At 56.3% G+C, this 17,493-nt stretch overlaps 1 protein-coding gene and 1 long non-coding RNA gene across 9 annotated transcripts; one reads left to right on the forward strand and one right to left on the reverse strand.

Annotated features, from left to right (window-relative positions):
- Window positions 1–277: 277 nt before the first annotated feature.
- On the reverse strand, window positions 278–14,431 carry MST1R (macrophage stimulating 1 receptor). 7 transcript variants are annotated; one of them, XM_042929412.1, is made up of 20 exons: window positions 12,618–14,431; window positions 9,564–9,752; window positions 9,355–9,483; window positions 9,007–9,177; window positions 8,542–8,702; window positions 8,013–8,178; window positions 7,763–7,899; window positions 7,166–7,327; window positions 6,976–7,069; window positions 6,608–6,820; window positions 6,361–6,507; window positions 6,119–6,281; window positions 5,871–5,972; window positions 5,589–5,795; window positions 4,858–4,938; window positions 4,525–4,706; window positions 4,332–4,441; window positions 3,901–4,066; window positions 3,357–3,493; window positions 280–946 (listed from the first exon to the last, which is right to left on the reverse strand). In XM_042929412.1, exons 1-20 carry the CDS (start codon window positions 13,848–13,850, stop codon window positions 691–693), a joined length of 4,206 nt encoding a protein of 1,401 aa, XP_042785346.1. In that variant the 5' UTR covers window positions 13,851–14,431; the 3' UTR covers window positions 280–690. The 7 variants fall into 7 exon arrangements, with proteins under 7 accessions (XP_042785349.1, XP_042785343.1, XP_042785350.1 ...); XM_042929413.1 differs by having other exon boundaries at window positions 281–946; window positions 6,608–6,817; XM_042929415.1 differs by having other exon boundaries at window positions 278–946; window positions 5,589–5,972; window positions 6,361–6,378.
- Window positions 9,085–12,170, forward strand: LOC122214363. Of its 2 annotated transcripts, none has more exons than XR_006199841.1 (2): window positions 9,085–9,130; window positions 11,674–12,170. It is a non-coding gene; the product is annotated as an uncharacterized LOC122214363 (long non-coding RNA). The 2 variants fall into 2 exon arrangements; XR_006199842.1 differs by lacking the exon at window positions 9,085–9,130 and adding an exon at window positions 9,624–9,765.
- Window positions 14,432–17,493: the final 3,062 nt, after the last annotated feature.

Below are 17,493 nucleotides of genomic sequence, written 5' to 3' on the forward strand. Positions count from 1 at the left end.
GCTGGGAAGTGGGAGAAGCCATTCTGACTACGGCATGCCTGAGTACTCAACCCACCCCTCTTGGTTCCATCAAGAAGTCCCCAGGGCCCTGTAACCTGAATTAGCACCTTGCCCTACCCTTCCTGTTCTCTGGAGCCTTCTTACTGATCCAACCCCTTTCCAGCCTCAGAGTCTTTGCATGTGCTGCTCACTTTGCCCAAAACTGTCTTCCCCCACCTCTGCTTCTGGCACAGTTCCTACCTGACAGGGTTATAGCAGAAATGTCACCTCCTGGGGAGGCTTCTTTCACCTCTATTCTCTCTCTAAAGCTGACCTCCATTCCCTCAAAGCAGCCTGTCTTTCTTTCATAGCATTGACCACAATTTGCACTTGATGATTCGTTGGTTCATTTACTAGTTCAAGGGCCAGTGTCTGTGCGGTCACTGTTAAGTCCCCTGTGCCCAGAAGGTCAAGCACACACCAGGTATGCCGTAAATACTCCTCGCATCAAGGATCATTCTCACTGCTCCCTCTCTGGAGTGAAGGGACAAGTGCCTTGCTCCCTCCTGTCACCCCTGAAAGTTAAGGGGGCAGGGACAGGGCAGAAGCCAGCTCAGGCTGCCCCTGGCCTGGCATGGACTAGAGGCAGTTTGGGATTAACTCCCTGGCTGCTAGGCAGGTCCAATCCCTGGGGCCTGCCTAGGGCGGAGGTCACGTGGGCTGTGGTGGCTCTGAGGAAGGCCAGGGCCGACGTGCGATCCTGTGCACAGGTGGGGTCTGCGACTGTTCTGGGTGCATGTTCGCCTCATCCGAGGCACCAGGACCCAGGTTCACGTAGGCTGCAGGCAGCTGGACGTAGTGGTCCCCAAGCAGCCTGGCCGCCACGTGCTCCACTTCCTCCACCAGCGCTGAGAAGGTGGGTCTCCCTGCAGGGTCCGCAGCCCAGCAGCGCTGCATCACTGCGTACCTGTGGGGAGAGGGGCATGTCAGAGGCAGGGCACATCCCCACCCAGAGATCCCGGGCTGCCCACCTGCTCTTAATCCTCTGGCAGGCCGCACAGGAATGAGAACAGGTAACAGGGCCTAGTGCAGAGCATTGCCCAGTCAGAGGCAGCTCTTCTCAGCATTGTGATTGCTGTTCCAGTCTTGCCTCCCCACCGTGGCAGAGGTTGAATTGCCCCAGGGATTAAGAGTTTGGACTCCTGAGCCCCGGTGTGACCTGAGCAGTGTGATCTTGGGCAAGATTCTTAACCTCTCTGTGTCTCTGGATCCTCTTCTGATCACAGAGCTGTGGCGGCATAGGGTGGGAGGATGCCTGTGAAGCGCTTACTTAGCTTAAGGCACAGCTTACAGGCTATCAGTTATCATCTTAGGTCTTCTAGGAAGGAAGCCCATGTCCAGTGAAATGGAGATTAAAAGTCCTGAGACATGGACATGTGGGATGCCCAGCCATTGTTTCTGTGGGTTTACCTGGTGGGCCCCAACACATGCCTCTTCATCTTGGAAATGCTGCCTCTGCCTTAAATGACACTAAGTGCCCTTCACACAATAATCTCATAATTCTCAGACTCTGAGGGTGGTACTGTCATCATCCAAACTTTACAGATAAGGAAACTGAGGCCTCAAGTGGAAAAGAGACTTGGTCTGGTCTAGTGGATGCTCTGATGGTCCACCCAGATCCCCCTTCATCCTCCCAGTGGGTGCTGCTGACCCTTGGCTAAAGCCCTCCCTAGGAATTACCCCAGGCAGAAAGTAACTGCCTCCCCCAAGCTCACACTATGACCACTGACTTATTAATGTCCAGTACAAGGACCTGGCCCCTTGATCTAAATTTCGTAAAACTCTGGGGCTCCTGGATGGCTCAGTTGGTTAAGCGTTTGACTTCAGCTCAAGTCACAATCCCACAGTTTGTGGGTTCCAGCCCTACATTGGGCTCTGTGCTGACAGCTCAGAGCCTGGAGCCTGCTTCAGATTCTGTGTCTCCCTTCTCTCTGTCCCTCCCCTGCTCTCTCTCTCTCTCTCTCTCTCTCAAAAAACATTAAAAGGGGCACCTGGGTGCCCAGTCGGTGGTCAGTCGGTTAAGCAGCCGACTTCAGCTCAGGTCGTGATCTTGCAGTTTGTGAGTTCAAGCCCCACGTCAGGCTCTGTGCTGACAGCTCAGAGCCTGGAGCCTGCTTCAGATTCTGTGTCCCCTCTCTCTGCCCCTCCCCTGCTCATGCTCTGTCTCTCTCTCCCCAAAATAAATAAACATTAAAAAGATTTTTTAATTAAAAAAAATATATATATATATATATACATATATATATATATATATTTCTTAAAACTCCAAAGAGCCACCCCAGATCAAGCAGCCCCCTGGGCTATAGCCCAAGGATGGGCTATAGCCTCTGCGGCATCTGCATGGCAGCCCAACTTCTCCACCTGCCCAGTCCTGCTTCCCTGGGCTCTCTGCTTGCCTGGCTCTGACTGATCCTTTGGTTGACCTGGAAAGGGACCCTCTCTGGGCCTCAGTTTCCTCATCTGTGGACTGGTGCCACCAGCATTTGGGGCTGGGAGGAGATCACAGTTGCCATGGTAACAGTACTCCCCACTCAGAGGACTCAGGTTCCCCCAGTCTATCAATAAACTCCCTGTATATATAGCTCCAGGTGAGAATCTGTTTCAGGGAACCTGACCCAGGGGCAGATGGGTAGTAAAGATGATTTCACTTACTTCAAACCAGAGGCATTAGTGAAATGAATAATAAAGATCAAACCCAAGGCAGGCAGGGGCTGGGAAGAAGGGTTACTCGTACCCTTCTAGAGCACAGTCTGAGATTGGAATCATCAACTACCTTTACCTGTGACCTGGTTCTTCCTGTTCTAACCACAAAGATCTGGGCACAGATAAGGCACGCGTACTGCTTCTGAAGCTGAACCCCGGCACAGACCCACTGGGCAGGCGCAGTGACTGTTTCATAGTTGTCACCATGCCTTGGGATCAGGGAATCTGAAACTATATCCAGTAGGGAGATGTTGGGGGTGGGGGCTAGTGTGGGAGCTAATGGAACCTCTCTCTGAGGTTAAATGAATGGAAAAGATGGAAAACAGGCCCCCCTTAGCGGGGGTGGGGTGAGGAGTGCTGAGAAATCAAATCACTGGCCTCAACCCAGACTCTGAGTGGGGAGTACTGTTACCATGGCAACCATGATCTCCTCCCAGCACTCAGCCCCAAATGCTGGTGGAACCAGTCCACAGATGAGGAAACTGAGGTCCAGAGAGGGTCCCTTTCCAGGTCAACCAGAGGATCAGTCCGAGAGCCAGGCAAGAACACTGTCTCCTGTCCCTTCCTTGTCTCTGGGGCCCAGCTCCCTCCCACTACCACCTCCACATACTCACAGAGAATCAGGACAATATTCAGGCTGGGGCAGGCGTCGACCCTGGACCAGGAAGTGAGTGAGGTCAAAAGGGTCAATGTGGGGGTATGGTGGGGCGCCCCGTGTCAGCAGCTCCCACAGCAGCACACCGAACGACCACTGTGGGAAGGAGAAAGGAGACTCAACTCTTACCCCAAATTTGGGGACAGGTGGGCCCCCCAGGTCCTCTATCTCCTAGAGTCCTCCAGCTGGAAATTAATCAGAGCCCGCTCCTCAGTATCTCATACACATCTTTCCTCAGTCTCCTCTCATCACCAGACCCTGCCCAGAGTTGGGCCTGTAGGCCCTGTATTGTCTGCAAGGAGCCAATGAGTTCAGAACCCCCTCTTGCCGTGGCAAGAGGGCTCTATCTTAGACCTGCTCAAGAGGTGGGCAAATGGGCTGCGGGGGCTGCTCAGCTTAGGGATTCCCTGGGCTCAGATCATCATCTGGACCTAAAAGGGCAAGGCCAAGTGCTCTCCCAGGACACTGAGGCCATGTGGACTCTGGGGCAGGTGGGGCCTCACCACATCAGACTTGGTGGTGAATCTGTAGGTCTGCAGGCTCTCCAGTGCCATCCATTTGACAGGGAGGCGAGCATGGCGATGCTGTCGAACACTGTAGTACTCCTTGTCCAGGATACCACGGGCCAGGCCAAAGTCAGCCACCTTGACTGTGAATGACTCATCCAGCCTGAGAGCAGGGGAGCATACTCAGGACTGGCCCCCACCGGGCCCTAAACCCATTTACTCCAGGCCTTCACAGGGTTTCAGAGCCACCGTGTCCAATCTAAGCCTGCACTGGGCAGATAGGAGAACTGAGGCCCAGAGAGGGGAGGACATGCCCAAGGCTGCACAGCAAGGGCTGGAGCGTGGGCCCTTGCCTGAGATGCCTTTAGGCAGCTGTGCACCCTGGTGCCCTGCCCCCTTCCTTCACCCCAAATGCCCCGGCCCCTCACATGCAGTTCCGAGCAGCCAGGTCCCTGTGCACAAACTTCTGCTCTGCCAGGTACTCCATGCCACGGGCTACCTGAAGGCCGAAGCTGATGAGGTCCTTCACCGTGGGGTTCTAGGGGCACAGGTGGGTCGGTAGGCAAGGGCATAGCAACTCATCCCCAGCTGCTGCCCAAGTCTCCTGACCCGAGAACTGACCCGCTGGGGTGAGCGGATGAACTGAAGCAGGTCTCCATGGTGCATATAGGGTAGCAGCACCTGGGGCAGCCCTTCAGGGGGCAGCACAATACCGATGAGAGCCAGCACATTTGGGTGGTGCAGACCACGCATGAGCAGCCCCTCGCGCAGGAAGGCCTCCACCTCCTGCACCTCTGTGATACCTGTGGAGTGGCTTGAGTCAGACTCAGGGCAGGGAGACCCTTTGCCAGGGTCAGATGGAGAAATGGAGAAGAAAGTTCTCCTGTTCAGGGTTACTCAGCAAGGTGGTAGCACAGCAGGGACGGGGATCTTCCTAGCCTCTTCCCTACTTACGACTCAGCGACTTTATGGCACAATGGATTCGATTCTGGTCCTTGTCTGTGTATTCTCCATGGTAGACAACTCCAAAGTGGCCTGGTGAGGGGGAGATGGTGAGAGGGCCCCAATGCTCAGGGTGCACACCACACCCTCTCATTGGCAACCAAACCTCAGAGCACCAACTGGCCGATGTGACGTTAAAAACAAATAGCAGGGGGCGCCTGGGTGGCGTGGTCGGTTAAGCGTCCGACTTCAGCTCAGGTCATGATCTCACGGTCTGTGAGTTCGAGCCCCGCGTTGGGCTCTGTGCTGACGGCTCAGAGCCTGGGGCCTGTTTCAGATTCTGTGTCTCTCTCTCTCTCTGCCCCTCCCCTGTTCATGCTCTGTCTCTCTGTCTCAAAAATAAATAAACATTAAAAAAATTTAAAAAATAAAATAAAATAAAATAATAAAATAAAATAAAATAAAAAATAAAATAAATAAAATAAATGTAGTAATAAAGCTACATAATGACAGAGCCTGCACCCCTCCCATGCCTACTTAATCTGCACCAGAATCCACTGAAGACAGAACTAATTACTATTTCACAGATGAGCAAATGGAGGCTCAGAGAGGTTACATGGTATTCCCAAGGTCACAAAGGTTGGTGAAAAGGCCAGAGCAGAGTCCTGCCCAAATGCCCCTTGAGTCCATGTCATCTCAGGACTCCATCTCTGCCCCAGCCCCACCTGGCTTGGCCCCCATACCTTTGCCAATGATTCTGTCCCTGTGGGTGACCACCTGCTCATGTGAGATCAGCACATCCTTGACCTCGGTCAGGAGTGCAGAGTCTAAGTCCCCAAGCTGGATGGACTCTGTCTGCAACAGTGGGACACAGGACCCGTCCCCACTGTCTGAGACGGATGCTTTGTGGCTCTGTGTGGTGGAATCCAGACCATGAGTGGCAGGGGCAGCTGTGGAGGAGAGGAAGTGAGGGGCCTGTGGAACAGAGGGTGTGGCCCCAGCTTTCAGCGCCTTCCCCGTCTCACCAAGGCCATTTCTGTAGTCAGAACCTGAGCGGAGTGCAGGCAAGGGGATGGCTCCAGTGGTCCGGTCCAAGGATGCCAGGTCATCTAGGTTTGGAGAAAGGACTGTGGAAAGACAGCCCCTCGTGGCCAGCCTCTCCAAACTCAGTCCCCAGGAGGTATGGGCAGACCTCCAAGGCCTGGGCAGAAAGAGGACTTGGAGATGCCATGGTTTGGTGTAGGCCAAGTCAGGAGGGGAGTGGAGAGCTCACCCAGTTGTTTCCTCCGCCAGTAGTTGAAGATCAGCGCAGCGGCCAGTGCAGCCACAAGCAGGAGCAGGGCCAGCAGGACACCAAGGAGTAGCCTCTGTGGGACCCCCTCTGGGCCTGGCCGTATCACCCTGCCCAGGATGTGACATCCATCATCCACACAGACCTGGGGGCAGGTGGCAGCTCAGGCCCAGCCTGCAAGCCCTGGCCCATGTCTCATGTGGAGAGCCAGCTGAGCTGCCTACCTGCAGTGGGGCGCCATCCTTGTCAAGTTGCAGGGAGGAAGGCAGAGGGCAGATGACCACATCCCCCCGGAGCTCATGCTGGCAGCTCTTACCACCCACGGTCACGTTCACATCCACACAATCAGCCACAGCGCCCAGCCCAATATACTGCAGAGAGTCATAAGGACTGGCCAGTGCCCCCATCTCCTCTGGGCAAGGCTTCAGCCCTAACCCTTCACCGTCCCTGACCTCCATCCCCCACACTTACCTCAAACTTAACAGCACGCTCCTCGGGCTTCAGTGGGGCAAAGTCAGTGGTGGGTGGATGGGGTGGGGGCAGGAAGCGAAAGCCTGGCTGCGTGAAGCCAGCAGCTCCATCCCCCCAGGCACTCAGGTTCCCTGTTACCCACCCCTGGGGGCTTCGGACGACATATTCGGGCAGGCGGCACCGATGCTGCTCCGGGAGGTGCCCTGTACACTGCTGGGGCCCATGCGAGAGTGGTTAGCCAGGCATCCCACCTACGGCCACCCCAGTCTCCTCAGCCCAGCACGGGGTAGAGCTAGAACTCAGAGGATTGATCCAGCCTTCCTCCCTCCTGGCTAGTGTCCATTTGGCAGCTTCCAGTGACAGCTCACCCTGTTTTCCACTGCCATAAGCCCATCATGGAATGACAGCACTAGGTGCCACGCTGAAGTCAGATGCTGGCCATGGATGGTGACATGGGAGCCACTGTGGAGGAAAGCAATGTGGTGGGCTTGGGGTGCTCTCTGAGGCTGCCTCCCTCATTCCTTAGGAGACCAGAGTGGGCAAGGGGGTGGCACTTACATGTAGCCACAGTTGGGGCTGATGCCCAGCACAATGGGGTCTTCCAGGTAGTGGAAGGTCCAGGAGCCTGGCACCACAGCGCCCCCCACCTGCAGGTGAATGGGAACCCTGGCCATAGCAGCCCCAGGGGGCGTAGTACATAAGAGCTGCCCCTCGCTGACCCTGCAGAACGGGGTGGGGGTGGGGGTGGGAGGATTGGTCTCAGGATCATCCTCCAGGTGATGGCCAGACCCACCTCCTTTAAGGTCTGCCAATCCCTCTCAGTTCTTCTGTTGGTCATCTCCCCACCCTGCCCATTATCAATGAGTCTGTTTGAAGACAGGGTCTTTAAGGCTTCCAAGAAGAAGGCAGGGCAGGAAAGGCTCCCCACAGCCTTGGCTAGAGCCAATTAACTCTGTGATGGGCTCTCTCACCATCCCCAAACCACCCGTGGGCTGGAGGGGGCAACAGACCCTTCCTCCTGGACCTGCTCCCTACACTGACCATTTGAGCTCTTCTCTCTCTGCCCTGGTAGGATCCAAGGCCCACCTGGTAAGGGCTCCCTGAGTGGGGAGCCCTGTGGCCTCGCCTCCCCTCCCCTTGCATGTTGGCACTTACTGTTCCAGTGGGCACTCAGTCCCATTGACCAGCACCATCTGACTGGTGCCTAAAGACAGGCCTTGGCCTTCAAAGGTGAGGCGGGTGCCCCCTGCCCGTGGGCCAAAGAGGGGTTTTACTGCTGTCAGCACTGGCTCCTAAGAAGACATAGAGGTGGTTTAGCTTGGCATAAAAGGCCTTCCACTCCAAGCCCTTCCTTGCCCACATTGCCTGGCTGGCCAAGGGTACAGACAAGGCAAGGTGGCCTCACCATGAAAGAGAAGCCTTGCAGCATGGAGGTGCCATCCACTTGGAAGTGCTTGCCTGGTGGCATGTTGGTCACAGTGAGGCTGATGTTGGCGGGCCCGGCTGGCTGCATGCCCAAGGGCTCCAGCTCACACTCAAGCTCCTCTACAAAGTCTTTCCGGGGCACTGGGCTAGGGTACCAGGGGAACCCAAGGTCAGCCAGGGGTCACACAGGCCTGGCTGTATGCCTGCTACATACCACAGGTCTCCTCTGAGCCTGAGGATGGTATCTCTTTACTCGTGCCTTCCTCCAAGGTAAGCAGGATCTGGTGAGGCAGGGACTAACCTTGCCCAGTTCCATGACTCAACAGACAGGTAGGGCATATGCAGGCTCAAGCAGGGACAGAGAGGTCTCCTTAGACACCAAGCAACCAGAGTCACTGCAGTTTGCCTGATATCTCCTTGCCCCCAGTAAGCAGAAGACAGGGTCTCACAGGGAAGGGGCTGCTTGGTCACCCCTGTCCGGGACAGGAAGCGCAGAGACCAGCTTGTACCTGAGGTTTGGGCTGTCCTTGGGCAGCAGTCGGCAGGGACTTTGGCCCACGGTGACCTGATGGGTGCCCTCAGGCACCAGATCAGCAGGGCGCAGGTAGAAGTTGGAGCCACACAGGGTCAGCCTTGTGCTGCCCCTTAGGGGTCCACTCTGGGGGTAGAACTGAAGAGAGGGAGACAGCCTGAGTCCCTGTGTGCATCCGGGCTCTCAGCTGTCTGCTTTTCCCAGAGTTTTCTGCTATGCCCCTTGCCTGCCCTCCCTCCAAGTCTCCTAGGTCACTTGTAGTCCTCACTCAGGCACTTTTCTGCCTCTAAGTCTTTGCATGTGCCATCCCCTCTGACAAGAATACCCTCCTTGTTGATATTGAGGACATTCCAGGCCTGAGGATCATGGTTAAGACATGCTGACCCCCACTCCAGGCCCAGCTTGTCCCACCCTTACCTGGGCCCTGCCAAGCAAGTCATACCTCAGTGAGCTCAGGTGGACAATGATCCTGTTGCCAGGAGCCAGGACACTCCTTCTGCCGGCCACACATGCCCCCACACCAGCCACAGCCCATGAAACGCTGTGCCCGCAGACAACTCCCACAGGTGAGGAAGTGGTGGCAGCCAGGGCCCTGGATAGGTACCTGGAAGACCTTGGAGTGGCAGAGGGGTGGTTCAGGGGTGGCTGGAGGGAGAACTAGACCCAGAGACTGCCTGGTCCCATTGTAGGTCAGGGTGGTGAGACCTGTATGTCAGCGCCTCCCTGGATTAGATGGGGAGGCTTTGTTTCCACAGCCCTGGCCCCAGGCCCTACCCTAGTCCCACCTTACCTGCTCCCCGGAGGAAAAGAACAGGTGGTCTCCAAGGCGACTGACATCTCGTCGTATGGGCTGCCTGTTGCTGCCCAGTGAGAAGTTGGACACATACAGCAAGTAGTTGAGAGATCTGGCCAGCTCCACCTGGGATAGGTTAGCTGTGAGCAAAATGGAAATGGGGAAGGGGACCCAGGAACAAGGAGCTGTGGAGATGGGGGTCCTACCTGCAGGATGCGCCCATCAGTTGTGCCCATGTGGGCCACTGTGACATTGTCAAGGCGTGTCACATGCAGTGCAGTGACCTGTACTGGTCCTAATAGCCCGTTGAAGAGGTCCACACGTGATAGGCTGCCGCTAACCAGCAGAGGAAAGTGATGGCAGCTGGTGTTGGGGCTGGGGGCCTCCAGGCCAGGCTGAGGAGAGTCGGTAAGGAGTCAGGGCTCATCCTCACACACTGACCCCTTGGGATCTCTGTCAGTGACCACAGCAGCCCAAACCCCCATCCCTTACCTGACTTGGCTAGATAAGACTCTAGGTCTGCCACTTACCCACCCCCTCCCACCTATGGGGCTCTCAGAGGTAGTAAGTCCAGGAAGGAAGGCCCAGGCTGGAAGGCCAGCATCTGCTATGCCTTGCCCTGACCTGCCATGTCCATTCTGATGACTTAGAGTCTCACAGACCCAACCTCATTCTTGCCTCACAACCACTGTGTAAAGTGGGTGCTTTCAACACCCCTATTTTGCAGATAAGGAAATGAGCTCAGAAACGGTTTGGTCACTTGTCCAAGGCCTTATAGGCCCTCAGGAGAGGAGCCAGGCAAGAAGTCTGAGCTCTTGAGCAGAGTCCTCTTCTGCCCCCTGCTGGTTATTCCCTGTACTTCAGCAAACCCTGTCCCCTTTGGGGGCTTCAGTTTCTCTCCAGCCTAAGGTGGCTAAACTCTGAAGTTAATTGGCCAGCATGGGGCTGGTAACATGGTTCTTCTCCCTGAGACTCCAAAGATCTTCCTGTACCTCCAGCTGCAACCTGCATCCCCTTCAGATACAAAAGGGAAAAACCAAGGCCTGAAGGCTAGGCCCCAGGGATTGGGAAACACCTGTCACCTGTTCTTAATAGGAAGGTGTTTTGGGGGACTGCACTCAAGGCACCAAGGCAGGACTGTGGAAGCTTCTGGGAAATCATATCAGGGTATGATGCAAGGCATTGGAGCTGGGTGCAAAGCACAGGCAGGGCTCAGTAGCCCTGGGGCTTGCGACATTCCCTTGCCAGCCCTGGGGTGCCCATCAAACCAAGTATGCTTAACCTAGTCCTGAGACCTCAGTGCTGATAAGGAGCCCTGGGGGTGCAGAGCTGGGCACAGAAATTCCACACACTCTAGGTCTGTAGCCTGGATGGGTGGGAACTAGGACTCTGTCCTCACTTGAGGCGGGAAAGGGGCCTGACCTTAGCCGGAAGCCAGCGGGTATTTTTAGCATGACTCAGGAACAGGTGGGGCTGAGGGGTGGCAAAGAGGCCCTACCCTGATCAGGACCACACCCCTGTCTGCTTGCCCCTGGGTCCTAGGACTTAGCTCTGGGTTTTCAGGTTTGTCTATAAGCCAGCCTGTGACTCCTAAGAGCATGACTCAAGTGTCCAGTGCCCCACAAAGGAGGGTGACTGCTCCAGAGTCAAATCCCACCTGAACCCATGGAAGGCAGGTGCCAGCTCAGAGTCCCACAGGCTTCCTGAGGCCAGCCACAATCAGCACACAGTGGGTGTTGCCCTGGAGGCTACATGCCCAGTCACTGGACAAACACTGTATAGGCTGGTTCACACATCTCCCTGGCCAGCTTGTGGGCCATCTTGAGATCAGTCCTCCTCGAACCTAGCACTGCCAACTCATGCTGGATGTCTTCTGACCCACTGACCACCAGCCAAGTCCGTGAGAGGTTCAGACTCCCCCAGAAGGAAGAGAGGAGGGCAGGAAGGGCTGCCCAGGCCCTGACGAGGGCTCTCCCCCCGTAGGGCCTCCTCAGCCCAGATGGACTCAGCTGAGGGAGGGAGGCTGGAGATGCTCTACTCCTCGCTGTTCGTACATTCTCCTTCCACCTCTGAGGCATTAGTAAGAGCCAGAAAGGAGTCAGTGGGGAACGTCACAGAAGTAGCAGAGCCACAGGGCAGCCAAAGACTCAGAGCAGTGACTGTGAGTGAGCTCACTGAAAGACCACTTATCCAGTGCTGTTCACCCCATTGTCTTGGTTTTACCTCTTACAAGCTAGGGTAGGACTGTTTCCATGGCTCTCAGTTTGGGTTTTGTCCTTAGCATTTTAAGGAATGTCCTGTTTGTCTCTGTTCCAGCTCCCTGACACCATAGCTGGAGAGAACCTGGGTAGGGTCTGCTGGGAAAAGCCCCCAATTCAGCGATGGCCGGCAGACCTCCTACTTGGGGTGAGATGGGGAACTAGAGCAGGGCCCCAACCACAGTGAAAGAAAGTCTGGGACTCCTTCATGGTGAACCACTTCCAATCAGCCCCTCCTAAGCCTTTACTCATCCCCAGATGTTTACAGTTGTTTGCACAAGACTGGGGTGAGCTTCCTGGAATCTACTAGAGCCAAGTTGCCTTCCCACCATGTCCTTGGTCCTCCCCCAGTCACTCCACAGAGGACAATCAGGGACGAGTGTGTCTGTGAAGCCCAAGCCGTGCAGGCTCTCTGACAAGCCCCCAAACTTCCAAGGCCCAGGAGGCTCCCTGGAATGGGGTGGGGGCATCCTCTGACAACTCCTGCCCCACCCTCTTTGGAAAGCAGAACAAAACAGTGCTTCCAAAGGGAAAGAGAAACTGCTGGTGAGCAGCCGTATCTGTGTGAATCTGTTAGCATCTGCTTGTGGGGGGGGGGGGGCTGTTTCTCTGTGTATGTCCTTGAGGGTATGTGTGGTGGGCAGGTAGGAGGGGATCATTGTACCGGAGTTAGGCAGTGTCTCTGCCAGACAGTTGTGATGCAGTCTGGTTCTCACACAATCTAGGAAACTACCTAAAAAAAATCAGAGGCCATAGTACCTAAGAGAGTGAAAGAGCAAAATGGAGGAGAAACAGAGACTAGTCTGGCTAGTAGGTGAGCCTCCAGTATAGCCTGTGCTTGGCTGATTCCCTCACGCCCTCCACACCCCCACCTGCCCCCAGCACTAAGGAACTGGGTGGAAGAGAAAACTGTCTTCCCTCCTGCCCTTCTCCCTCCCTCCCAGACCCTCTTACTGGATTCTACCACCTGCTCACGGGTGAGGGCCCCTTCTTTCTGCTCACCGGGTTGGGGCAAAAACTAGGCGACTGGAAGAAGTCGAGGCCTCGCCGGATGCCCGGGGGGACAGGAGGCTCACAACAGCGCTCCACACCATGCTCGATGAGAGTGTCCACTAGGTCGATGGGAAAGGCACAGACGACAGAGTTGGGATTCACACCAGGACTGCTGTCTCTGCTAGCCACAAAGACGCCAAATAGCACTTCTTGGCCCTCTGCGATGCTCAGCTCAGCAGCTAGCTTGCTGCCCACTGGAGCTGTGTGGGCCGCCCTCAGCACTGGGTAGGGCTGTCCTCCCTCAGTGGCCCCGCGGCGCCGGCGTTTGGGTGCGAATCGGCAGTCGAGAACGAGCTCGCGGTAGTCGCCCAGCTCGGGCTCAGCAGCGCTGAGCCGTGCCAGGCGTGTGTGCAAGGCTTCCGAGGCAGCTGCCACGCTGGCCCGCTGCACCTTCAGGAAATAGACAAAGGCTCTGGCGCGGAAACTGTACACGTACTGGATAGGATAGGAAGCGAGGTGCTCCGGCAGCACGGACAGCGCGGCAAACCCCGGTGCAAATCCTGAGGCATCGGCCTTGAGGCGCCGGATGGACACTGAGCGGGGGCTGAAGCTCGAGGCCACCGTCTCATCCAGTGAGGATGCCACGTAGAAGTAGGAGGCATGGCCCTGCTCAACCACGGTCACGAGGGTGCCCAGAGGACTGGCCACACAGTCAGGGCAGTCCTCGGGCTGGTTGTGGTTGGCGGAGAAGAGGCAGGCTGGCGGTGCCAGGTGCAGGGCTGTCCCTTGGGGCTCTAGCTCGTGCAGGAAGCAGCGCCCATGCAGGCTCGAGCCACAGCTGACTAGTGCGGGCAGAGCTGGCTCCAGCACCAGCACCTGTGCATCTGTGTCTCCCTGCGGGCTGTGGGGGCCCGGGCCACAGGCCGCACACGTCTGACAGCCAGGGTCTCCAACAGGACCTGTGGCCAGGCTCTCTACCGGCTGCAGGCCAGGCCCAAGCACGTGCAGGCGATTGCGTGTAGCCACGAACACGGCACTCCCGTCCCTGCCGCCCTCGTAGGTCGCTATGGCCTGTACCGGACCTCCGGCCGAGAAGCTGGGCACCTTGTACTCGACGTCAAAATCGCGCAAGGCAGCGTAGGGGGTGCGCGGACACTGCCAGGACTCTCTGGCCGGCAGTGGTGGCAGCAGTAGCAGCAGTAATAACAGTGAAGGCTGTGACGGCGGCGAGAGAAGCTCCATCGAGGCCCACCTGGGCCCCTGCAGGGACCCTTGGAGGCCCGGGCCTGGCTGGGAGCAGACTCAAGGTCCCGGTTGGGACCTGAGTCCGCAGCCGGTCCTGAAAGCCCTCGGGCAGGTGACCCACCCCCAGCGTGATGTCCAGCGCCCTCCCCTGCCCTCGAGTCTGAGCACCTGGCACCAGGTGGACATACACACCGCCAGTGAACGAAGAGGCCCCCCTCACCTGCCTGCCCCAGCTGCTGCTCCAAGCAGGCACTCTGAGCAAAGTCGGCAGGAGGGCGCAGGGCGGGGCTGGCGGGGCCAGGGTGCGTGGGCGGAACTGTGGGCGGGGCCCGTTGAAGGCTCGGCCTAGCCAGCCCCTCCTCCCACCCGACTCTCCAGGCCTTCGAAAGCCTGTCACCTACACCTTCTCTTGGGGGCGTTTTTCTCAGTGGCATGTGGTGAGTGTGCCTGGAGTGGCCAAGAGAGAGGTAGGAAAGTCTGAGCCTTCCCTTCCCGCCGCTCACGACCGACTGGGCTGAAGTGAGGAGGGGTCGGAAGTCACCCCAGCACCAGTGAGGGTTTGAGGACCACCTGGCTTATTTTTGCCCTTGGCACCAGTATACAGCCAACACACTCAGACGCTGATCCCAGAACAGGGCCTGGAGGCCCCTGAGAGACCAAGAATGTGTGGAGGACCGGAGGGGAGAGGTGGGGGCCTCCGGGAGTAGTGAAACCCTCTCAGGGCAGGGGCCATCCTTTTCTGGGCCTGCCCTGGGATGTCAATGACTGGATGGTATCACAGGAAGGTGCATTGTCCCCTGCCTGCCCAAGGCGGTAGAGGTTATGAGTTAGGGCCTACCCTGCTGGCTGGACATTAGAGTCAGAGGAGAGGCAGCTTATGCGGAGGCCCAACCCTAGCTCTGGTCCCTCCACCACTGCCTCAGTAGGCAGAAGCTGCAGGATGGGGCTAACAAAACACACAGTGCTGGCTGCCTTTGCTGGCTGTGCTGCAGTGCCCCCCTGATATGGGGGAAACATGGGCTTTGACAGGGCACCTCTAACCTGCTCTGTAAGCTATGCTGGGCCTCAGTCTCTCCATCCCTGAAATGAGGGTATAGTTCTAACTAGTTGACTGCCCACAGTTCTCTCTTCAGTCTGAGTGAGGCATATGGGGTTGGGGGCAGGAGAGGCAACCTTGCCTCTTGTACATGGACTTCAGCGGTTGCTCCTTGATAACTGGTTCTCCCTAACATTTAAAGGGGGCTCTGGGGGACCTTGTCAGCCTGACAGCCCCCTTAGCCAGGTGGGCCTTAACCCTGGAGGGAGGGGAAGCTTCATAGGGTGGCCCTACACTGAGGTCTGAGGGACCTGTGAACTGTGGATCCCAGGGCTTTGGAGCATAAGAGGGGTGGGGGAGAGAGGAGCTTTCAGCCCAGCAAGATTCATTCAGCCTGATTCTTGGAGCTGTATCTCCTCTACTCCCCTATCCAGACAATATTCCTTGTTCCTCCTTCCAGGAGCACCTTTTTCCTTTCCTTCTCTTGCAGCTTAGATGGCACCACCTCCAGGAAGCCCTCCTGATCCAGTCAATCCCTGGTCCATTTTGTGGGTCCCACAGATCATATGCTATACCCACTCTAGCACAGCTGACTCTGAATACCTGACTCCCCACTTTCCCCATTCCTAGTGCTGAACTCCCCTCCCCCTTGGGGCTGGAGCTCAGTGAGCACCTGGGAGAGAGAGGAAACAGGATTGGGCAGCCACACCCAGTGCTGGGAGGATTCAGAGCCTCAGGCAACATAAATGGCACTCCCTTCTCTAACTAGAATTGGCCCGGAAATGAATAAATACCCTTAAAAAAAAATCATGTGTTCCACAGTCAACATGATTAAAGACACTCATGCCGGGTAAAACTGAAATGAAACATTCTCCGCTGGCGCTGAGATAGTTTCTTGGGTCCCGGTACTACATTCGGAGAGACTTCTGTAGGTTGGGAGGAGACTTCAAGGGCCCTCCTTGATCACCCCGAGGGTTGGGGTGCAGCAGTCAACAGTTGGTTCTCTGCTGCCACCATGTGGCCAAGATGTTGGCTAGCCCCAGAACAGCGACCCCTGGTGGACAACCCCGGTCCTTGAGAACCGGCATCCACAGGAGCACCCCTTCCTCCTTCCCCCTCTGCCCACTCTGCAGGAGCAGGGCAGGCAAACCATGTGGGGGAAGTGGGGCCTTGGAGTGTTAAGTATAAGTGCTCCCCCCAAGCTGAACTCACAAGGCCTGGCCTATATTTGGTTTAGGACCTGCCCAACTGCCCCAGTATCTATCACCTTGAAGGAGTGCCCTCTTTTCCCTTTTTGGCTCTCACATCCCTCTGAACACTACTCCAAAACAAAAACAAAAACGAGAACTAATGCCAGCCTTTTTCTCCAACCCAAAGAGATCATCTGAGTGGCAGCAGTCTCTAACTACAATATGACCATATCACTCTGCAGCTTTAAAACAAATTCAATGGCTCCCCACTGCCAGACGTTTACCTGGAGTTCAAGAAACCTAGGCCTTGAAACCTCCTCCAGCTTCACTTAAACCAGTAATACCATGCTGTTTACCAGGTCCTTTGCTTTGCACATGCTGGTTCCTCCACTAGGAACACCTTCCCTGTTTGGCCTGTTATTCCTTCCTTGATCCCCAGACAGATAAGCCCACACTCCAGGTGCCTACTGTCCTAGGTACACACACTCACCTAATTGTGACCACCCATTTTCACACCTACCCAGAATAGGTGCTAAACTGCAGAGGTGCTGAGAGTCCTACAAGAATCACAGTAGCCAACAGGAGTATCTAGGGGCCGACCACTGACCAGAGGAATGCCAATAGCAGCCATGGACTGCTGGCCTGGCATCACCCTGGCCCCAGAGGCAGTGATTTGGTGCACTGGCCAGGATCAAGGGGAGAAACAGCAGCAGGAACAGGCAGAAAAGAGACCCAGGGCACATGTGCAGGGCGAGCAGCACCGCCAAGCCTGTGGCTGTTCCCCACGCTCCTTGGGGTCTAGGCAGGTGGTTTGCTGTCATATCCATCCTAATATGATCCAGGATAGGGCCAAGGGCAGGGGCTATCCCATTTCCTGGGACAGTAAGTAGAACCATTCCAGTGTACCCTATGCTACCCACCAAATATATTTTCCAACATGGGTTGGTTTTAGTGGCAGAGTATCTTAGCCCAGCTCTCAGAGACTGCATAAGGGTGATTTACTCTACAGTCTGAAGACCACATTCAGTGGACACTTTTCTCCCATAAACATTTCCTAGGTCTTTTGCTCTCCTAGCCAATGAGATGGTTAAGCTGTGGCAGAACTGGGAAAGCCCCCCAGCAGCAAGATAGAGGCTTTCTGTACTGTGCCTTGGGCTCTGTCCAAAGAGGGTCTCAGGACAGAGTGGAGGGGTCTGGGCCTTCACTGCTGAGCTTCCTGAGATGTCCACAGTGACCCCTGTGGGCTGGAAAATGCCAGGGTGGCAGAAGAGGGCCCGGTGTGCCTAGCAGCATCTGCCCTTCCTAGGGCAGGTCCACCCCTGCCCCAGAAGTCAGCTGGCTCTTCCTGCAGGCCCTCCAGCTCACTCCTGGGGACGTTCTGAGGAATGCACTGGCCAAAAGCACAGATGCTGAG

This window comes from Panthera leo, chromosome A2 (assembly GCF_018350215.1).
Source record: "Panthera leo isolate Ple1 chromosome A2, P.leo_Ple1_pat1.1, whole genome shotgun sequence".
NCBI classification, from domain to species: Eukaryota; Metazoa; Chordata; class Mammalia; order Carnivora; family Felidae; genus Panthera; species Panthera leo.